Raw genomic sequence first — 20,043 nt, forward strand, 5'->3', positions numbered from 1 at the left:
TAAATCAAAGTGAAACTTTGGGAGACGCGCGGTTATCGCAAATCGAATTCATTCGTCTATTTGAGTCTTAAAATATGTTTGTTTATGAATTTGATGTCAATGCAAATAAAGTATACAAAACAAATACGAACATATGTATATAGTTTAATAATCTTATATAAATATATATATATATATATTTATGTGTATATACACATAAATATAGAAGTATATACATATGTGTAAATATATATAAAGTCGAAAATGAGTGAATATGAAACCGTCAAGCAACGAAGCGTATTAAAGGCGAAAGCGCTCGCGGAGGCATCTCAGTTGAACACTGGAGGCTGGGGCTGTCGTAATACGAGGCGTGGCAACATCTACATAATGATCGCCTTGACACTCATGCTGCTGCACATACTGCTGCTGCCCCTCTACATCTACCTCACCTGGCATCACAAGTACTGGAGCAAGCGTGGCTTGATCACAGCGAAGCCCCTCACTTTGCTGGGCACCTATCCCGGACTGCTCACGCGCAAGCGCAATCTGGTAGTGGAGGTGCAGCATATCTACAAGTAGGCTTACACATATTATATACCAAGCGTTATATACCCAATATATATACCCGCTCCCTTAGTAAGTACAAAGGTAAACATCGCGCTGTGGGTGTTTTTGTTACGAGAGAGCCCCAAATCCTGGTGCTCGATCCGCAGCTGGCCCATGAGATCCTCGTGCGCAATTTTCGCTGCTTTAAGGACTCTTTGACCAGCTCCTATATGCAGCATGCCAAGTGGGATAAGTATGCCAAACGAAATCCCTTCTGGGCATCCGGCGACACCTGGCGACGTCTGCGCTCAGACGCCCAAGCGGGCCTATCGGCGAATCGTCTAAAGCGCGGCTACGCCATTTGGGAGCAGAGCGGCAGGAAGTTGACCAACTACATGGCGGAGCGTTTGTCCAATTATCCGTTGGAGACCAGAGATGTGAGTAATGCAGGGAGAGAAACTTTCAAATATGGCCACATTGATAAGGGCCAAGCGCTCTCTTCTCTCCTATCTTCTCTCTTTTCACTTCCCTTCCTTATTCTCTTTCTCTTTTTCTATATTCCTTTTTTATTCTTTCCTCTTCCATCTTCCATCTTCCCTTTTCCCTATTTCCTTTTCCTTTTTCCCTTTTCCCTCTTCCTTTTTCCGTCTTCCCTCTTCAGTCTTCCCTCTTCCGTATTTGCTCTTCGCCTTTTGGCTTATTCCTTCTCTCTTCTTTTTATTCTTATTCTTTCTTCCTTTCCTCCTCCGTCTCTCTCCCTTCTCTTATCAATCACAAGCTAATCCACCCCATTCGCAGCTCTGTTTTCGGTATACAGCCGATGTGATGTGTGATTTTATCTGGGGCATCGATGCTGGCACCTTGACCCAACACTCGGGGGAGCCCAACAAGGTGCAGCAGATGGCCAGCAAATGGACCAGCTATGCCTTCTATATGATCTCCGTGTTTATGGCATCTATGATGGCTCCGTTTAGTCGGCTGCTCTTGCGTTTGCGCTTCTATCCCAAGGATACGGATGAGTTCTTCTCAAACCTAACCAAGGAATCGATTGACTTGCGCTTGAAGACGGGTGAAGAGGTGCAGCGTGTAGATTACCTATCGCATCTGCTCAAGCTGCGTGACGAGAAGAATGCCTCGCACGATGATCTGGTGGGACATGCCTTAACCGTGATGCTGGATGGCTACGATACCACCGGCTCAGCGCTCCTTCATACGCTCTATTATGTACGTTAAGTTTCGGGCTTGATTATATATCCAAACTAAATCAAAGTTCTTGCAGCTATCCGAGTTTCCAGCGGTTCAGCAAAAGCTGCGCATGGAGTTGCGCAACAATACGGAAAATGACAAATCTCTAAGCTACGACAGGATATGCCAGCTGCCCTACCTGGAACAGGTTGTCTACGGTGCGTATACACAATTTGACATACAATTTATATGTCTAGCAAATGGATACGAATTCCTCTTTCAGAATCCTTGCGCCTGAGCAGTTTGATACCTCAATACACGAAAATCTGCACAGAAACCACTTTCATACAGTTGAGCGAGGACAAGCGCTTGCAGGTGGAGAAAGGCATGACCATTATGATACCCAATTATCAATTTCATCACGATCCCAAGTACTTTCCCGAACCGGAGGCCTTCAAGCCGGAGCGTTTCGATAATGGGGAGCATCTCAAGCTGATACAACAGGGCATTCTGTTGCCGTTTAGCGATGGGCCGCGCATATGCATGGGTGAGTCGAGCTCTGCATATAGATATAGATACTATATACGATATGTTGGTCCATTTGGCAGGTATGCGTCTGGCGTTACTAACAATCAAATCAGCCCTGTTTCACATCCTCAACAACTATCAAATTGTGCGAAGCAAGCGGAAGATAGTCACGGACGGCGACTCGGGCTTTGGTGTCGTTCTACAAGGTGATATCAATTTGGAATATCGTCGCTTCGTTCAATAGAATTCAGTTTTCAACGAACATTACCATATGCGAATCCAATATACTTATCGCGTGTGCGGAGCCTCTTAAAGTGATTAGATATAGATAAGTGTTTCGAAGTGTCTCAACTCAACTGTTGTTGTGTCAGCAAAATTTGTTTCAGTTTTCGTAGGGCCCATTGATTTGTAATAAATTGTTCTCGGTTATCTTTTCAATTCTAGTTCAAAATTGGTTCATGGTTCACGCTGTAAGAGAGGCTTATTGGGAAACCAGTTCCAAGCCGATTCAGACTGGCTCACCTAATGACTAAGACCGCTTGACTTGGTCATTGCCACATATTATCTTTATAGGAACCAGAGCAAATGAGTGCGCTAACCTAGGGTTCATTGAAGCGTGTGATGAAATTTCAAAGATTGTGTGATTGTGCGTTCGTGTGAGCGTGCAATCGTGAATTGTGTGACAATGATTGATGATGACTGTGATAAAATGGGGGAGCCAGCAATTTTCATAATTATATAAAAGTTCAAATACATCAAGTATGGAGGAAAGAGCATATGATATGTCTGATTGATTGATTGACTGGCTGAAGCACATATATACCTGATTTAATGACTGATTGACTGATTAAAAGGCACCTGATTGACTGATTAATAACTGATTGTAGGGCATATGGTATGCCTGATTGATTGATTGAGAGACATGATACACCTGATTGATTGACTGGTTGTAAGGCATATGATACACCTGATTGACTGATTGATTGACTGTTTGAAGTGCATATGGTATGCCTGATTGAGAGACATATGATACACCTGATTGATTGACTGGTTGTAAGGCATATGATACATCTGATTGACTGATTGATTGACTGTTTGAAGTGCATATGGTATGCCTGATTGACTGATTGAGAGACATATGATACACCTGATTGATTGACTGGATATGAATATGAATATGAATATGAATATGCCTGTGAATATGCATGTGAATATGAATGTGAATTTGAATATGAATATGAATATGAATATGAATATGAATATGAATATGAATATGAATATGAATATGAATATGAATATGAATATGAATAAGGCATATGATACACCTGATTGACTGATTGATTGACTGAAGTGCATATGATATGCCTGATTGAATGATTAATTGATTGACTGGTTGTAAGGAAAATAGTATGCCTGTTTGATTGAGTGAATTATTGATTGACTGCTTAAAGAACAGTGATTTTCCTGATTAAATCATTAGTTGAAAGGCATATGATATGCCTGCTTGACTCGAGCTAGAGCTAAAGCTCAATTTGCTAGCTATATAATCAACCAATGTCAGTCAGTCAGGCAAATCATATGCTCATTGGTCCACATTCGACTCATTTATATGAACCTATATGTCAGGAGTTTATGTGAAGAGGGTTGATTGAATTGCCAGGCTGACGGGAATACAATGTATGTGATTCAATGATTGATGAGGACCGCATCGCAAAAGTTGTGAGTGCTGCTCAATTGAGTGTTTACTGAGGTGCTTGATGAACTGATAAAGTGTGGAAAATTTGAAAAGACTAAAAGATTCTAAAATTGTTTATTTATATATTGACTGATAAGAGACATAATAAAATATAATTGATTGAGTGATTAGTCTCACTGACTGACTGATGAGCTACTCATAGTTTAAACCAGCAAAACTGGATAATTATATATATAAAATATATTAAATTAAAATAAAATAATATCAATAACATATATATAAAATAATATTAATTTTAAATTAAAATATAAGAATATTAATTTATTGATTAAAAACAATTTCATAAAATTTAGTTTTCTTGCCATTAATATTTTATAAGAAACCGTTGAAAAAATGAATTTACTTATTAATTTTATTTAAAAAAATTTAATAACAAATAAACTAATAATAACAACATTTGCTCTAGCAATTTAACCTAATTATTGTTTATTAGAGTTAACAAATGTGAGACTGAGTGGACTTGTTGAGATCTCGCCACTAGAGCCGAGTGAGCGTGCCTAAAGATAATGAGAGCCTAGTATTATAGTAGTATTTTTGTATAATCATATAGCCATTATCAGCGAGTGGCGCTCAAATGGATTTCCACGCGGAGTGCTAAGCAAACAGAAACAGTTGGCAAACGAACGAGCTGCCGTGATGTGGACGCTGATTGGATTGCTTCTAGGCACTGTGCATGTTGCCTTTGCTGCAGTTTACCTGTATCTCACCTGGTTCCATGGCTACTGGACGAAACGAGGTCTGGTGACAGCCAAGCCGTTGACGCTGCTCGGCAGCTATCCAGGTTTGTTTGGTGGCGGCAGCAGCTTCATCGAAGACATTGGCAAGATTTACAAGTAACTAAATCCAGTTTTATATAAGGCAAGATATATTATCTTTAATGTATGTATATATTACCCATAGCAAATACAAGGGAAAGCAGCGAGCTGTGGGCACATTTTTAACACGGAAGCCGCAGATTCTGGTGCTCGATCCGCAGCTGGCGCACGAGGTGTTGGTCACAAAGTTCAGCGACTATCGAGACACGGTGACGAGCAGCTATGTAACTCACTCCAAGGACGACTATGACAAGTATGTGGCACGCAATCCCTTCTTCAGTGCCGGCGATGAGTGGAAGAAGCGACGCACAGACGGCGGCGCAGGCCTAACGCCCAATAGACTGAAGCAAGCCTATGCCATCTGGGAGCAGACGGGAGAGATGCTCGTCAACTATATGCAGAGATGCATTGAGGAGCGCCATAGTAATATCATCGAGACCAGAGATGTGAGCAGTTGAATCAGCATTTCTATATATCTATATATAAGTGGCTCTCTTTGTATGACAGCTCTGCTATCGCTATACAGCTCAGGCCATGGGCGACTTCATCTGGGGCATTGACGCTGGCTCCTTGAGCGGCAGCCCCAATGAGACGAGTTCCTTTCAGCGTTTCTCTATGAACTGGGTTAGCCACGCTTTTCTGAGCATGCCGCGGTTCAATCGCACACCGATCGCGCCCATCGTACGCAAATTGTTTCGCATGCGTTTCTTTACCCAGGAATCGAATGATTTCTATCTGAAGCTCACCCGGGATGCGGCCAAGCTGAGGCAGAGCGGCTGCGGCGGAGAACGCTCAGATTACTTGGCGCATCTGATGCAGCTGCAGGAGAAGGGCGCCAGCCTGGATGATCTGGTGGGTCATGCTCTGACTGTGCTAATGGATGGCTTTGAGACCTCGGCCGCTGTGCTCTATCATATGCTCTATACGGCAAGTGGAAAATTCTCGCAATCTTGTTTAACTATTTCACAATAACTTGTTATTTATGCTCTCATTAGCTGGGCGCTTGTCCAGAGCAACAGGAAAAGTTACGCTCCGAAATCTTGAATGCTTTGGCCGCTGATAAGCACATTAGCTACGAACAGCTAAATGCTCTACCTTATCTCGATCAGTGTATCAATGGTATGGGCACTATATTGTCATTGTTTATTTTGATCATTGTTTATTTTTTGTCAACCTGATTGACTTGTGTGACGCATAGATGGAGGCTGAGTGTGAGTGTGAGTGTGAGTGTGAGTGTGAGTGTGAGTGTGAGTGCGAGTGTGAGTGCGAGTGTGAGTGTGAGTGTGAGTGTGAGTGTGAGTGTGAGTGTGAGTGTGAGTGTGAGTGTGAGTGTGAGTGTGAGTGTGAGTGTGAGTGTGAGTGTGAGTGTGAGTGTGAGTGTGAGTGTGAGTGTGAGTGTGAGTGTGAGTGTGAGTGTGAGTGTGAGTGTGAGTGTGAGGTGAGTGTGAGTGTGAGTGTGAGTGTGAGTGTGAGTGTGAGTGTGAGTGTGAGTGTGAGTGTGAGTGTGAGTGTGAGTGTGAGTGTGAGTGTGAGTGTGAGTGTGAGTGTGAGTGTGAGTGTGAGTGTGAGTGTGAGTGTGCGTGTGAGTGTGCGTGTGCGTGTGCCTTGCCTCTGCCTCTGCCTGTGCCTCTGCCTCTGCCTCTGCCTCTGCCTCTGCCTCTGCCTTGCCTCTGCCTTGCCTCTGCCTCTGCCTCTGCCTCTGCCTCTGCTCTGCCTCTGCCTCTGCCTCTGCCTCTGCCTCTGCCTCTGCCTCTGCCTCTGCCTCTGCCTCTGCCTCTGCCTCTGCCTCTGCCTCTGCCTCTGCCTCTGCCTCTGCCTCTGCCTCTGCCTCTGCCTCTGCCTCTGCCTCTGCCTCTGCCTCTGCCTCTGCCTCTGCCTCTGCCTCTGCCTCTGCCTCTGCCTCTGCCTCTGCCTCTGCCTCTGCCTCTGCCTCTGCCTCTGCCTCTGCCTCTGCCTCTGCCTCTGCCTCTGCCTCTGCCTCTGCCTCTGCCTCTGCCTCTGCCTCTGCCTCTGCCTCTGCCTCTGCCTCTGCCTCTGCCTCTGCCTCTGCCTCTGCCTCTGCCTCTGCCTCTGCCTCTGCCTCTGCCTCTGCCTCTGCCTCTGCTCTGCCTCTGCCTCTGCCTCTGCCTCTGCCTCTGCCTCTGCCTCTGCCTCTGCCTCTGCCTCTGCCTCTGCCTCTGCCTCTGCCTCTGCCTCTGCCTCTGCCTCTGCCTCTGCCTCTGCCTCTGCCTCTGCCTCTGCCTCTGCCTCTGCCTCTGCCTCTGCCTCTGCCTCTGACCTATGCATCTGCCTCTGCCTCTGCCCCTGCCCCTGCCCCTGAACCTGCACATGACCCTGCACATGAACATGAACATGAACATGAACATGAATATGAATGAATATGAGTGAAAATGAGTATGAATATGAATATAAAGATGAGAATGAAAATTAATGTGAATACGAATACGAATATTTTATTATTTTATTTATACCCTCAGAATCGATGCGAATGACCAGTGTTATTGGCTTCTTCATTAAGATCTGCACAAGGCCAACAACAATTGACTTAGGCAATGACAAAATTTTAAAAGTCGAGCCAGGCATCACTGTGGCAATACCCTCCTATCAATTGCATCACGATGAAACCTATTTTCCCCAACCGGACGAGTTTCGGCCCGAACGCTTTGACAATGGAGCTGCCAGCGAGTTTACCAAGCGCGGCTGCCTGCTGGCTTTTGGTGATGGACCACGCATTTGCCTGGGTGAGTTTTATACAGATTGAAGACAGATTCAAGCTAAAGTTGCAATCCGTTAAAAAGTTATTAAAGCAAATGTGCTATATCAGGTTGTCCGGGTATGTACTAGTCGTGCACTTCTGAGTAGACTTTTCTAACTTGTTTTATATCTATTTATAAATATGTAAAGTGAGATATAATTTACAGAGAGTTTTAGTATAGGCATCATTATTATTAAAACTTTTCCAACAGAAAAAATCAATTTGATTTACAGTAATTCCTGCTATTCTACATATTTCGAAAGGTCTTGACAACTTATTGCATATCTTTGATATTAAGGGTTTTTCCAATCTTTCTTATATTTTATAACTTGTTTTTCTATATAGAAAAGTTTTACTATTCCTAAACTCATATATCTCAATTTATATATATATTTCAGGCATGCGAGTTGGTTTACTAAACGTGAAAATGGCTTTGCTACGCATTTTATCCGAATTCAAAGTCGAGCAGACTAAAAAATTGTCCCTCAGCTCCGACTCCGGGCTGGGAATGTATTTGAATGGGGATGTTGATTTGAGATATACGCGCATAAAACTTTCCAAATAAAAATTCGAATTTCAATGTATCCATTGTATGCACTCAACCTTTCTGGCGACACTCGGCGTATTATGAAATGTGTCTCTGGTTGTGTGTGCGTTGGACTTTTGGGGTCGCAGTGTACCGAAAATTTAATTTAGCGCAAACCAACCGCAGACCAACTGACACCAAGGCGCCGCCTGCTCTTTAGCCCCGCCTCAAATGTCGCTGCGAACCTGAACTGAACTGCGGCAAGCCCGTTGGACTTTATGCCATGTACAAGAATTTTCATATTGAGCGACCGCGTGCAGTGGACGCGTCGCCAATGCAACTGTGCACACACAAGTGTGTGTGAGTGTGTGTTTATGAGTGTGTGTGTTTTACTACCCTGTTGCAGACGCTGCCTCTCCGCATAACCAGTAACTAGAAATTTGAGTTGGGCATATTAGATGTGAGATATTAACTGATGATATTAATATATGGAATGTATATATATATATATATATGTATGTATGGAATGTATATATATATATATATATATATATGGAATGTATATATATATATATATATATATATATATCGTGCTGATCGTGTTGCTGAAGACTACATTGGTCAGAAATGCCTCAATTTATAACCGTATATAGTTAGTGATCATATTGAAAAATGATGCAATGATACAAAAATAATATTTTTTTTAAAGAATTTAATTTGTAAATTTAAGCAAAAAAAATAATTATAGAAAGAAAAATATTATTAAAAGCGACTAAATCAAAGTGAGAAATAAAGATAGTTTTCTCTCTATCTATGAAAATAAAATTGAAAAAAAAAATTGCCAGTACTTACAGCTGGGCACTGTTAAGGATTTTCCGAAAATATTCTGCATGCAGTTTGTAAAAGGAAGAGCGAGTTCTGGGAAGAATATATGGTAAAATGTATTTAAATTAACGCATAAAGAGGGAAACAATTAGCACAGCGGATGATAGTCTCAGCTTGTTCTGGCAGAAACAGAAAAATTATTCTATCTTCTGCATTGAGTTAACTTCGGTTTTTTGCCCAGAAAAATTCCATTGCATACTTTCTGGCAGAAGCAGAACTATTGAAAGCTGAAGTATCTTAAATATGTGCTTAGTTAATGTTTTTTAAAGTAGACTAATTAAATTACGTAAGTAGGTAAATATGCACTTCCAATAGCCCACATCGTTTAGAGGGCATGAATAGTTATATTTGATATATATTTTTATTTATTTTAATATTAATGTATTTTATTTTATTTAAATTAAATATAAGTACAGGGTATATATATAGTCCGGCACACACAAATATTAATTCTAATTTAAGTCGCATTCCATGTTTTATTTTTCATGCTTTTACAGGGTATATTTTGGTCAGGCACAAGCAAAATGAATTCATATTTACGTTGCATTTCGCGTTATTTTTCATGTTTTATTTTTTTTGTTTTTTTTTTTTTCGCTGTTTGCCCTTGTTTTGCAACAAGCCACAAAATTTCATTTGAGCTTGCAATATGGCGCATTTAAATATCCTTTTTTATTTCTATTTATTCTTTTCAGTGTACGCGAGTGTGAGTGTATGAAAATGAAATTTTATGACGCCATCGTCGCTGTTTTTATTTATTAGTCTAAAAACAAATTGTGGCTAGAAACAAAGGCTGCCTGTAAAAATAACCGCAAATATTTGAATTCGATTTGAATGTAAATGCAGAGCGAGAGAGACGGAAAGAGAGAGAGAGAGAGGGAGAGAAGCATAAAAAGTTAATGACTGGCGCAGTTAGTGCCACGAAAAAAGCTTGCTGGCATCTTCAGAGCCAAAGCCTTCATTTTCATGTTGCTGCAACACTTGAAGATAAGCAGCAGCAACAGCCACAGCCTGTATGTGTCTGTGTGAGTGTGTCTGCGTGTGTGTGTGCGGCACAGCCAGAGGTCCTGTCACCTCTGTTCGCTGTTTGTGCCTGGCTTCATGCTACGTTGGCTTTTATCCAATTTACCTGATAACCACAAATGAGCGTTAATGGCCAAATAAATAGAAAAGTGGCAACTACGGCGCGACGGCGCGTTAACTGAATGAGCCACGCCCCTTACCCTTACCGTACCCACTCAGCTGCACGTTATGCTCATCTGTATGCCGTCGTGTATATTTAGTACATTTACTAAGCAAATTTAATGCGTTTTGCATGCCTCGCGATGTTTGTTTGCCATGGAAATTGCGGGGAAATGCGTGAGATGAGCGCCCATTAGAAATCCCAATTTAATATTCTGTTTCCAAAAATCCAGCTTAAATCACTTCGTATTACCAATTTTAATGCAACTTTTTACTTTTATCAGCTTCATGAGCTCAACATTTCATTGGTTCTTAGCAACTTTTATTTGCTCGGGACTTAACGTTTTCAATTTGCTTTAATTTTTATTTAAAATTTTAATATTCTGCAGCTTGACAAAAAAGAGAGTGTTACGCTTAGTTTATATATTATTATACAATTAGTTAACTTCAAATTTGAAGCTGGCTTATGGCTTCGCTTAACTGTTTTTAAAGTCATTTTGCTAAGCACTTAGCCATTTAAGCAGATGCAAGCGCAGGCAGACAGCCAAGGACTAGCGTGACAAACCAGTTGATAGGGCAAACAAGGTGCCAATTTGTGGAGCAGTAGCAGTAGGAGCAGGAGTAGATGGCAGGTCAGATGAGTAGTTAGTAGGAGGTCGGAAGGAGCTGGAGTGAGCTGCAGACTGTAGGCTGTAGGCGTTAGGTTTTAGGTGAAATTGGTTCGTGCCTAACATTGCGTCAACGTTACATTAATTTGCGCACGTTCCATTTGCCAGTGGCTCCGATTTCGATAGCATCGAAGAGCTGTTGCTGATGTTGCTCTGGTTGCTGTTGTTGTTGCTGCTGTTTGTTTGTCTGTTGGCTGCCATTGGCTGCTGGCGGGCATTGCAACACTTTGGCCACAGAAGTGCAGCCGGCAGTGGGGGCTAATGGAATTAGCAACAATTTAACCATTAAACACATCATGTGCATTGGCATTAGGTTTTGGACTTCAGCTGCGATTTGCTGCAGCCCTGTTGCATTGCCACAGCAGCAACAACAACAGCTGCCACAGCATTCAGTGATTACTTCTGGTGTCCATTGTAGAGTGTCGAGTAAGCGAAGGCTGTGTCTGCGCATAGCCAACTGTAGTCGCTATCTGCTGTCTGCATGCCACACGCCGTTTATTGGCGTTGGAGCTATGTTGGCTCCTTGCTGTTGCCTTTTTGGCTTCGCTCCATGCTTAATAGACTTTGGGGTTTTATTGCTGGCAACAGTTGCGCGAATTTCGAATTGCTTGCATAGTGCAACGTAGCGCTAATTAAAATGAAATTTGTTCAGCTTACCGCAAATACGCCACTGGCACTGGGAGCAGGAGATGGAGGTGCTGGCCGGCAGCTTCAGTTGCCTGAGGGTCTTCTTTTGCCTTGGTCAAAGTCAAAGCCGGTGCCGAAGCATTGAAGTACTTTGCTTTTATGACAGGTAAGTATTTGTGTAAGCAGAAAGCCAAAATCAGCAGCGCAAGCAAATTTCTGCTGACTTGCCACAACTTGTTGACCCACTACACGTATACGTAATGCGAGTGCTGGTCATTATGGTTCCATTTACGTGTACGAACTAACTCAATCGCTAGTTGGATTTATTTTCTTTTTATTGATGCTTGCCACAGCTGTTTAGCCTTAATTTGAGTTACGCCTCGAACGGCTTTTGCTTTAGTTAGAGTGCAATTAGGCTTAATATCGGTGTTCAATTAAGGGAACTAGTTCCAATTGCAAGACTCATTATATATTTCATGAAACTAAAATGACAATGATCATTACACACACAGAGTCTAATTACCATCATAGAAAAAGTATCTGAATCAACCGGAACTAGTTCCATGGAAAGTAGTTCGAACAACTATCTATTAGATAGATAAAGCGCTTTAGAAACTTGAACGGATTAATTTATTTTCGAATAAAATTTATATGTATATAAAAATATATAAAAACTGATCTAGAACTAGTTCAAATTATTATTATGCTTCCAATTAAATAATAATAATTGGTATTATTAAATAATTTGTATTATTATATAATTAGTATTATATTAAAGTGAAAATTCGGTAACTATACTGAATTGAACTAGTTCCAAAGAAACACTTATAATTTCGAATTATGCAGGACTTAGAAAAGAACTAGTTCCTTTGGCACTTTAAGAATGATGGCTTTATGGGTATTTCAGGAATAAGAATAGTGACTAGAACTAGTTCCGCAGTCACTACAGTCAATAGAACTAGTTAACAAGTAAGTCCTATGAATCTTATGGAAGTAAATTTAATATTTATAATTTAGGAATATTATTTACTGAAAAATTCCACTATCGAAGTTATCCAGTTCATAATGAACTAGTTCCGTTTTTACAACACTTAAAGGAACTAGCGCTAAATAAAGTTTAATTTATTTGGCTTATTCTTTCGAATTATGTAGAAAATCTTATTAGCTGATCGATTTGAAAATGAACTAGTTCCGCTGCCACTACACTGAATCAAGTCAGCACGTGGCATGTACATACACGCATGCCTAGTGTTGTGTGTGCGTGTGTATGTGGGTGAATATGTTTGTTGGCAGTTTGTTTATTTGCTTGTTAGATGGGCATGGTCGGGCATGGTCAGGTAATTTGCTGCGAAAAATGGCATCATTAGCCTAACAAATTGCCATTTTGTTGTTGCACATAAATTTCGTAAAAGTAGGCGCCAGCCAGACGAACGGACGGGCAGACGGAAAAATTGTCTGTTGGGTACTTAATTAAAATTGAAAATACCCAAAAGTCATTGGCAATGCTCAAACGAACTCCCTAGACAGAGGTGGAGGACCCTAATTCCATTTTATTATTAACTGTGGCGCATTAAGATTTTCATTAGCGCTTCGCTGGGCGAAATAAATGAGAATTGAGCGAATTTCTAATGAAAATAGACAGCGAGGCAGAAAGTCTTGAGTGTACATCATTAATATGCATAAATATGTGAGAGGCGCGGCTATTAAATCTGCTTAAGCTTAAATATTACGTATACGCCCATTTAAACAGGCCAGCCAAGCAGGATGTGTGCGAGAGATAAAAACTTTAAGAATTATAACTTTGGGGACTCGGCGTGGGTCCCCGAACGTCGCACAATGACCGCAAAAGTAAATAACGTGCCAGCCCCCACATGCCACAAGCTGAATAGAGTGGACCAAAAAATATAAGTCGAAATAGTAGAAAGCGTGAGAGAGACAGAGAGAGAGAAAGAGAGAGAGACAAGAATAAACTGCAAACTTTTAAATATAATTTCAGCTTTTGTGCTGGTGCGTCAACATGCAACATGATATGGCACAAATGTCCCTCTGGACAAGCAAGTCCAGTTCGGCTCTTGTCCACTTTTTAGGCCAGTTGAGCCCTGTCGGCCCAGTCAATATTTGTTACACAATCAGCAAATAGCAAAGGCAATACTAGTCGTCGCTCATGGCAAATCGAATGGCTACTCGGCACAAGATGAAGCTGTTTCACATTTGTTTCTCTCCGACTCCGACTCCGACTCGTCGGTAAATGAAAATGTTGTTTGGCTTTAAGTGAATCGACAGACAGTTAACCTTACCGTGCTCAATTAGGACGCATTCCTTGGCAAATATTACAAGCAATTTGTTTTGAGAGTTACATAAAGCCAACTGACTTCTGCTGTTGCTGCTGCTGCGAGGTTTTCAGGGTTCGCTTCACATGTCGCTAATAACATTGACAACTGTCAACGTTGCGGGGCCATCGCTGTCACACACACACACACACGCCCACATTGAAAAATATCTGCGTGTGTGTGGGTGTGTGTGGCTATCTGTCGCTCGCTGGCTATCAGACAGCTGAGAGGGCACTTTAGCAAGCGCCTGTCACCAGGGGCCATCGCATTTCGGACTCGTGGCACAAGCCGCTTTACTTCTTAACTTTTGTCAGCTTTGCTTTTTCATTTCAGCTACAGCTGAAAATTCATGAAGATATATGTCTGATTTTTCTTTTCTTTTTTTTTTTGTAAAGTATGAATCGTATTGCATTCGCAAAGAAAGGGCTTTGAGCTGGCACCCGCAGCTTGTGCTCTTTGATATGCCTCGAGGCGAAACACAGTGCAGCAAGTAAAAGTCATTAAGCTGAGGTTAATATAATGATGCTGCCCGGAAGTAATTTTTAAATAGCGGAATAAACTTAGGGAAGTTATAGTGCATGAGAAACTATAGAAGAAATAAGGATTTAACTAGAAGGCAAAAAGGGAAGGGATAGATGAGCTTTAAAAGAGTTTTAAAAGTGCATTAAAGCTCTTGACCACATCAATTATATTTGTTTTTATGCGCGAATTCTAATAAATATTATAAAAATGCATCAAACGGGCTTAAGTCTTTTTAGAGCTTTTGAAAGCGTAAGCTAAGCTTCAGATTATGGCAGAACAACATGAAGGTGAGTGCTGTCGCTTAAATTATGAAAGCTTTAAGCAAAGTTCATTAAAGTTAAAAGCGCTATGAACTAGTTATAGCTAAAGCTGAATGCGCTTTTGTATACAATTGGGTAAAGCATTAAGTATGCTAAGTTAAGCATAGTCTTAAAGCCGTAAAGCTCATGCTAATGAGCTTTTATGTTTAATCAAATAACTTATTAATCGTTTTGGCTGCCCTCAAGCCTTTCGGGCTTTGAGTAGCTTATACAGCTGTGTGTCTGCTTTTCCTTTTCTTCTTTCTTTTTATTTTTCGCCTTCCGTTTTCGCCTACTCCTGTCTTTAGCTGTAAAGCTCATTGCGCTCGTTTTAGCTTCAGCTTTAGCTTTCATATCGTCTCATTAGCAGCGTATACAACTGTCGGTGAGATGCTATCAAAGTTTTGTTAACGGCCGTCGCTTGTGGCGTGCTTAAAAAATAAAAGCAAAATAAAAATAAGTGCAATTTATGCATATTAAAAACTATATATTTCCACTTGCGCACCTATATGTATATATATGCATGCCGTATATAGGGGAACATATATATGAAAGCGCTGCCAGCGCCATGCTCATATGTACTTTAGCTACGCGTTGGCATTTATTTCGCTTTCTTTTTATTTTTTAAGCATTTTTTTCTCGGTTACGAATTGGACATTGTTGCAGCGAACTTTTGCCTTGGCGCAACTTTTGTCAGTTTTATGTTGGATGGCCGGAGATGCCAGCGAGTTGGCAACGTTGCCGCCAACGCCGCCAAATTTAACGCGCAATGGATTCGCACTTGAAAGTGAGCTGCCGGCGCTCGGCAGCCAAAAAGCCCAGACACACGACACTCGACACCCGACAAAAGTAATAAATTTTCATGCCCACTGTCAGGCCGAGCGCAACGATTCGCATTGCGTTTTTATTTCCCTGTATGAAGTTTTGAAGGAGGAGGAAAAATTACCCAAGCAAAAGCAGAACAGATCTCCAGCAAAATAATCACATCACAATATGAAGAATCTCTCTGGCAGTTAACAAGTTGAACAAATAAAACAATATTTATATACTGGAAATATATAAATTAAATGACAATATAAAAAAAATTAAGATTATTTATAGGACAAAAAAAAAAATTAATATTAAGTTGAAAAATAAAAAGTAAAACTAAATAAAATATATTTTGCATTTGGGTGTAAATAAACATTATTTACAAAAAAATTATTTCATGCATGAATTAATTGAAAAGTTGCAAATAAAAGACATAAAAAATTGAGTTAATATAATTTATAAACATTTAAAAACTGTTCACGCATATTAAAAATGTAACACAAATAAAAAAAATTAAAATATAAAATGACCAAAAAAAATAGAAACTAATATTTTATGTTTACTATTTTTTTTTGTATTGAAAATATAAATTTTTAAATTTTTTTTTTATTTAATTTATTTAATATGCTCTCAATTAACTTACAGCGTATTTGCTATTCGGCTTTACTTGAATGTCCAAAGTGGTCTTTTTATTTTATTTTTTTTTTGTTTCACTATATTTATTCATTTATATAACGAGACGGCCTTTGAGTCACTTTTTGGCACTTTTACAATTCACATGAATATTAAATTAAAATGTAGTCATATAAAAATATATATATATATGTATACAGGGTATATACATACATATTCTTTTTTATGTGGCATAAAGTTGAAGGTGAATGGCGCCGAGGCACAGTCAGTGTAGCGAAGAGCGCAACTGCGTTACATGCAAAGGACTATCCGTTTTTAATCAAATGCAAAGTTGACCAGGAAGAAGAGGAGGGGAGTGGAGAGGAGTAGCAGGAACGGAATTGCAGTTGGTGCAGGTGCAGTAGAGACAGACTTCAGGAGGCATCCATCCTGTTGCCATTCCAATTGTCCTGTCCGCTGTCGACTGACAACTGCAGGCCTCAAGATGGCAGCCGTAGTATGTCTAACGCCACCCACTGCTGCCTCTCTCTATCCGTCCAGCTGCCTGTGCCCTGCTCAGCCAGCATCTGGGCCGGTTCCGAGTCGGCTGCTGACTGTGGCTGATATGGCTCACTTGTGTCATTTATCTTCTTTTACGGCAGGAGAGAGCCGGCCCATTCAATTTCAAAAGGTGCCAGGCAGCTGGCTGAGCAACGCACAAGGCATACACACACACACACACACACGCGCGCACACCTTCACATAGAGCTATGCACATGCTCTTGCATATTTGAGAAATTGTGTTTGAACTTTGACTTTGGTTTGACTCGCTTTGCTGGCGTGTGAACTGCAATCGGTTGTTGGTTGTTGTTTGCTATTGTTGTTGTTGTTGCTGTTGTTGCTTTGGCTGCTTGACAAACGCAAAACCTACGATTTGTTGACACCCACTCCCAGCCATACCACCATCCACTCACACAATCCGTTGCAAACGTCAGCCACGCTGATTGAAAAATTTGCACAAATTTTTATCTGGCTGCCAGTTAAAGTTGCCCCCATGCCACGCCCACTGCTCAACCCTAATCGCCCACTGGCAGACATGCGGACAAGTTGACATATTCTTGCCATCTCCGTAATAAACTTGACAATCGAGGTAACCCTACCATTTACTACTCCATCTCGTTGCTCTGCACTCAGCAATTTATGCACTTTTAAGAAATTCATGCAAAACTTGGCTACAAATTGCACTTTGGCTCAAATGTCAGCTGCAGCAGCAGCAGCTGCAGCAACAACAACAATTGACATTCAAAATCTGCTGCCTGTTGTCGATATTGATATGGAAAATTTTCCAAAAAATGTTTGACATAAATCCAGAGCAATCGATATGAGCTTTACAAGTTACAATTAAAATGCCTTTGCCATGACAACAAAATAGAAATGATTGTATGATCGTAACGACTTGCAAATACCGCGTAAAAATTATATTTGTTTATTTGCTTTAAATTGTTTCTTTGTATAAGATCTACATCTTTTTCTCATCCTTTATCTATTTGTCTAGTTATGTGTCAATCTTTATAACTATTTATCTATCGTTATATATATATGTCTATATCTGAACATATATCCATCTATATATCTATCTATCTAACTATCTATTTATTAAATTTATCTATCTATTAAGTCTACTTGTTCATATTTATTTATCTCTCTATTAATCTGCTTTATATCCTTATCTGCCAATACATCTCTATATATATGTAACCACATCTATTAATTCCTTCTGAAATCTGCCCAATATACCCCTTAAAGTACCCTTGAAATGGGCATACCACACACACTTATAATTTGCATTCTGTTTGTTGTTTTCGAGGCCATAAAATTGGAATCTGTTTTAATGGTTCGTTGTCTGGCAACAATTAAATTGGCAATTGAATGCGATGCAAATGCAATGTCGAGTGTCCCATGGAACGTGCCTAAAATTGCAATTAGTGCAATTTTGCTTGGCAAAATGGCGCATAAAATATCAATAAACACTTGGCAAACAAAAGCGGCCAAAAAGTAGCAAAATCTGCCAAAAGTGGCCAACAGAGATGCAAACACAAATCGAATTGTGCATTGGCCAACCAGGCGACAATAACTACAATGCATGTGCATATGTATGCTTATATAGTACACATTCATACTTATGTATATATATATATATTTATATATATATATATATATGCATATATATATATATCTGTATATATTCGATTATATAAATAAATGCATTTATATAATAATAATTATTTAATTTAATAATAATAATAATTATTTATATATATATTTAGTTGATAAAGATTGATACGAGATATATATGTATATGTATGTATGTACAACGGCTTAATGCTTCTATTAAGAGGCATGCAACAGAAGGATGATCTGATAATATTTGGAGTATTTTTTTGATAAAAATAATTAAAAGTGCTCTAGACGGGCGTGTGTGACTAGGAGATACCCTGAGCAGAGTTTTTTATGCAGCAGTTCCGCTTTTACTGCGCTTTGGCTGAGCTTGGGCTGCACTGGGTTTTGCTAGGGGAAATTTAATTGTAGAATAAATTTTGTTCTGGTATGAATTACTTAATCACAAGCGCTAGTCGTTCTGATCACTAATAAATATACTTTATATTTGACTATCACGCCTGCTTCTGCCTGTTACACATATTTTCACAAAATCACTATAGTCTGAATTCCACTTTCAGTACATCATATAAATATTTATATATTTAGATAAAAAATTTAATTTAATTGTTCTGACTTTCTATTGATTCTATTGATTCTATTGATCTGCTCATGTGCCTCCGTTTTTATTTTCATATGAGTATATTCGAATTTATATACTTGCACCCATTCTCCTGCACACATTTGATAATTGTTTCAGTTACAGATTACATAAAATTGCAATTTTTATATAAATTCTTTGCTAAGCTCTGCTTTTAGTAAAATTGTTATTAAATTTGAGGCAAATCCCTTGAATAAAACAAACTCATGACTATAATAATATAATTTATATAAACGCCTAGAATTGTTTTCGTTTACCGCAACAATAAAAAGTGAAGAGAATTAAAAAATTGAAATTGATTTCGCGAATGAATAAAAATTAAATTGTAATTTTTATGAGCCCTTTAAGTATTATGATTATGTGAATATGTTTATTAATATCCTTTTATATGACATAGGTTCTGTGTCCACTTTCGAGTGTTGGTATGTGTGTATGTGTGTGTTCTTTGTTGTGTGATTAAACAACAACAAATACGAATTAAAACTGATTTCATTAATATTATTATTTTGAGTAAAAACAATTATAAATTGCGCAGAAACCCATTAAAATAAATAATTTCAAATTTGTTTGCTTCTCATCTTTTATTTATTTGCTTTAATTTTTTACATTTTGTTTCGTTTCATTTTGCGGTTGTATTATAATTGAATTTGACTGGCAAAGCCGCAAAATGCGTAAATTGTGGCCAGGATTTTCCACATAGAATGGAAATGCTTAACGCCAAAGCTAATGATGCAAATTAATTACAAATGATGCACAGCACAAAAGACTCCCTCGCGTTGCATGTGTGTGTGTTATACGAGGGCTGTTCAAAGAGTTGCATATGTTTACTTTTCAATATTCGATTCTGTTGATGCAACAATGTCTCAGTTAAAAGAAGCTGTATCAAGTTTATGGTCCAAAAGAGAAGATTAATGATGACGTATTTCCCAGAGCCAGATCAGACTTGCTCTCACCTCTTCTTGTTCCAGAAACTACGATTGAGTAGGATGAAATCGGCATCGCAGGAAGTTCTCATAAAAAATGATTGTTTGAAGTGCTTTGAGGTATTACTTTGAAGGTGCGACTTTCTGATCATCAATAAATAAATCATTTTAGAAAAAAATAACAATATTATCGATACTTCTCGAACACACCTCGTATGTTGTTTTGGTTTTTTTAAATTTTCTATATTTTGTTTGTTTTTTGTGTGGCTTGATTTTTAAT

General features: G+C 39.5%; 2 protein-coding genes across 2 annotated transcripts; both read left to right on the top strand.

Annotated features, from left to right (window-relative positions):
- Window positions 1-196: 196 nt before the first annotated feature.
- LOC111599311 (probable cytochrome P450 309a2) lies at window positions 197-2,658 on the top strand. The gene is made up of 6 exons (XM_030223323.1): window positions 197-554; window positions 617-962; window positions 1,324-1,749; window positions 1,805-1,928; window positions 1,994-2,257; window positions 2,319-2,658. Exons 1-6 carry the CDS (start codon window positions 244-246, stop codon window positions 2,480-2,482), a joined length of 1,635 nt encoding a protein of 544 aa, XP_030079183.1. The 5' UTR covers window positions 197-243; the 3' UTR covers window positions 2,483-2,658.
- Window positions 2,659-4,592: 1,934 nt separating this feature from the next.
- Window positions 4,593-8,386, top strand: LOC115482943 (probable cytochrome P450 309a1). Its single transcript, XM_030223337.1, has 6 exons — window positions 4,593-4,827; window positions 4,895-5,255; window positions 5,317-5,736; window positions 5,805-5,928; window positions 7,287-7,550; window positions 7,963-8,386. Exons 1-6 carry the CDS (start codon window positions 4,631-4,633, stop codon window positions 8,127-8,129), a joined length of 1,533 nt encoding a protein of 510 aa, XP_030079197.1. The 5' UTR covers window positions 4,593-4,630; the 3' UTR covers window positions 8,130-8,386.
- Window positions 8,387-20,043: the final 11,657 nt, after the last annotated feature.

This window comes from Drosophila hydei, unplaced genomic scaffold, assembly GCF_003285905.1.
Source record: "Drosophila hydei strain 15085-1641.00,03,60 unplaced genomic scaffold, DhydRS2 tig00000172-arrow-pilon, whole genome shotgun sequence".
NCBI classification, from domain to species: domain Eukaryota; kingdom Metazoa; phylum Arthropoda; class Insecta; order Diptera; family Drosophilidae; genus Drosophila; species Drosophila hydei.

Bases quoted from the DNA above. Each gene is read 5' to 3' on its own strand.
- LOC111599311 (XM_030223323.1), top strand. From the start codon at position 244: ATGAGTGAATATGAAACCGTCAAGCAACGAAGCGTATTAAAGGCGAAA. The intron at 963-1,323 runs GTGAGTAATGCA...CCCCATTCGCAG, and splicing joins ATCCGTTGGAGACCAGAGAT to CTCTGTTTTCGGTATACAGC. The intron at 1,929-1,993 runs GTGCGTATACAC...TTCCTCTTTCAG, and splicing joins CCTGGAACAGGTTGTCTACG to AATCCTTGCGCCTGAGCAGT.
- LOC115482943 (XM_030223337.1), top strand. From the start codon at position 4,631: ATGTGGACGCTGATTGGATTGCTTCTAGGCACTGTGCATGTTGCCTTT. The intron at 4,828-4,894 runs GTAACTAAATCC...TATTACCCATAG, and splicing joins GACATTGGCAAGATTTACAA to CAAATACAAGGGAAAGCAGC. The intron at 7,551-7,962 runs GTGAGTTTTATA...TATATATTTCAG, and splicing joins TGGACCACGCATTTGCCTGG to GCATGCGAGTTGGTTTACTA.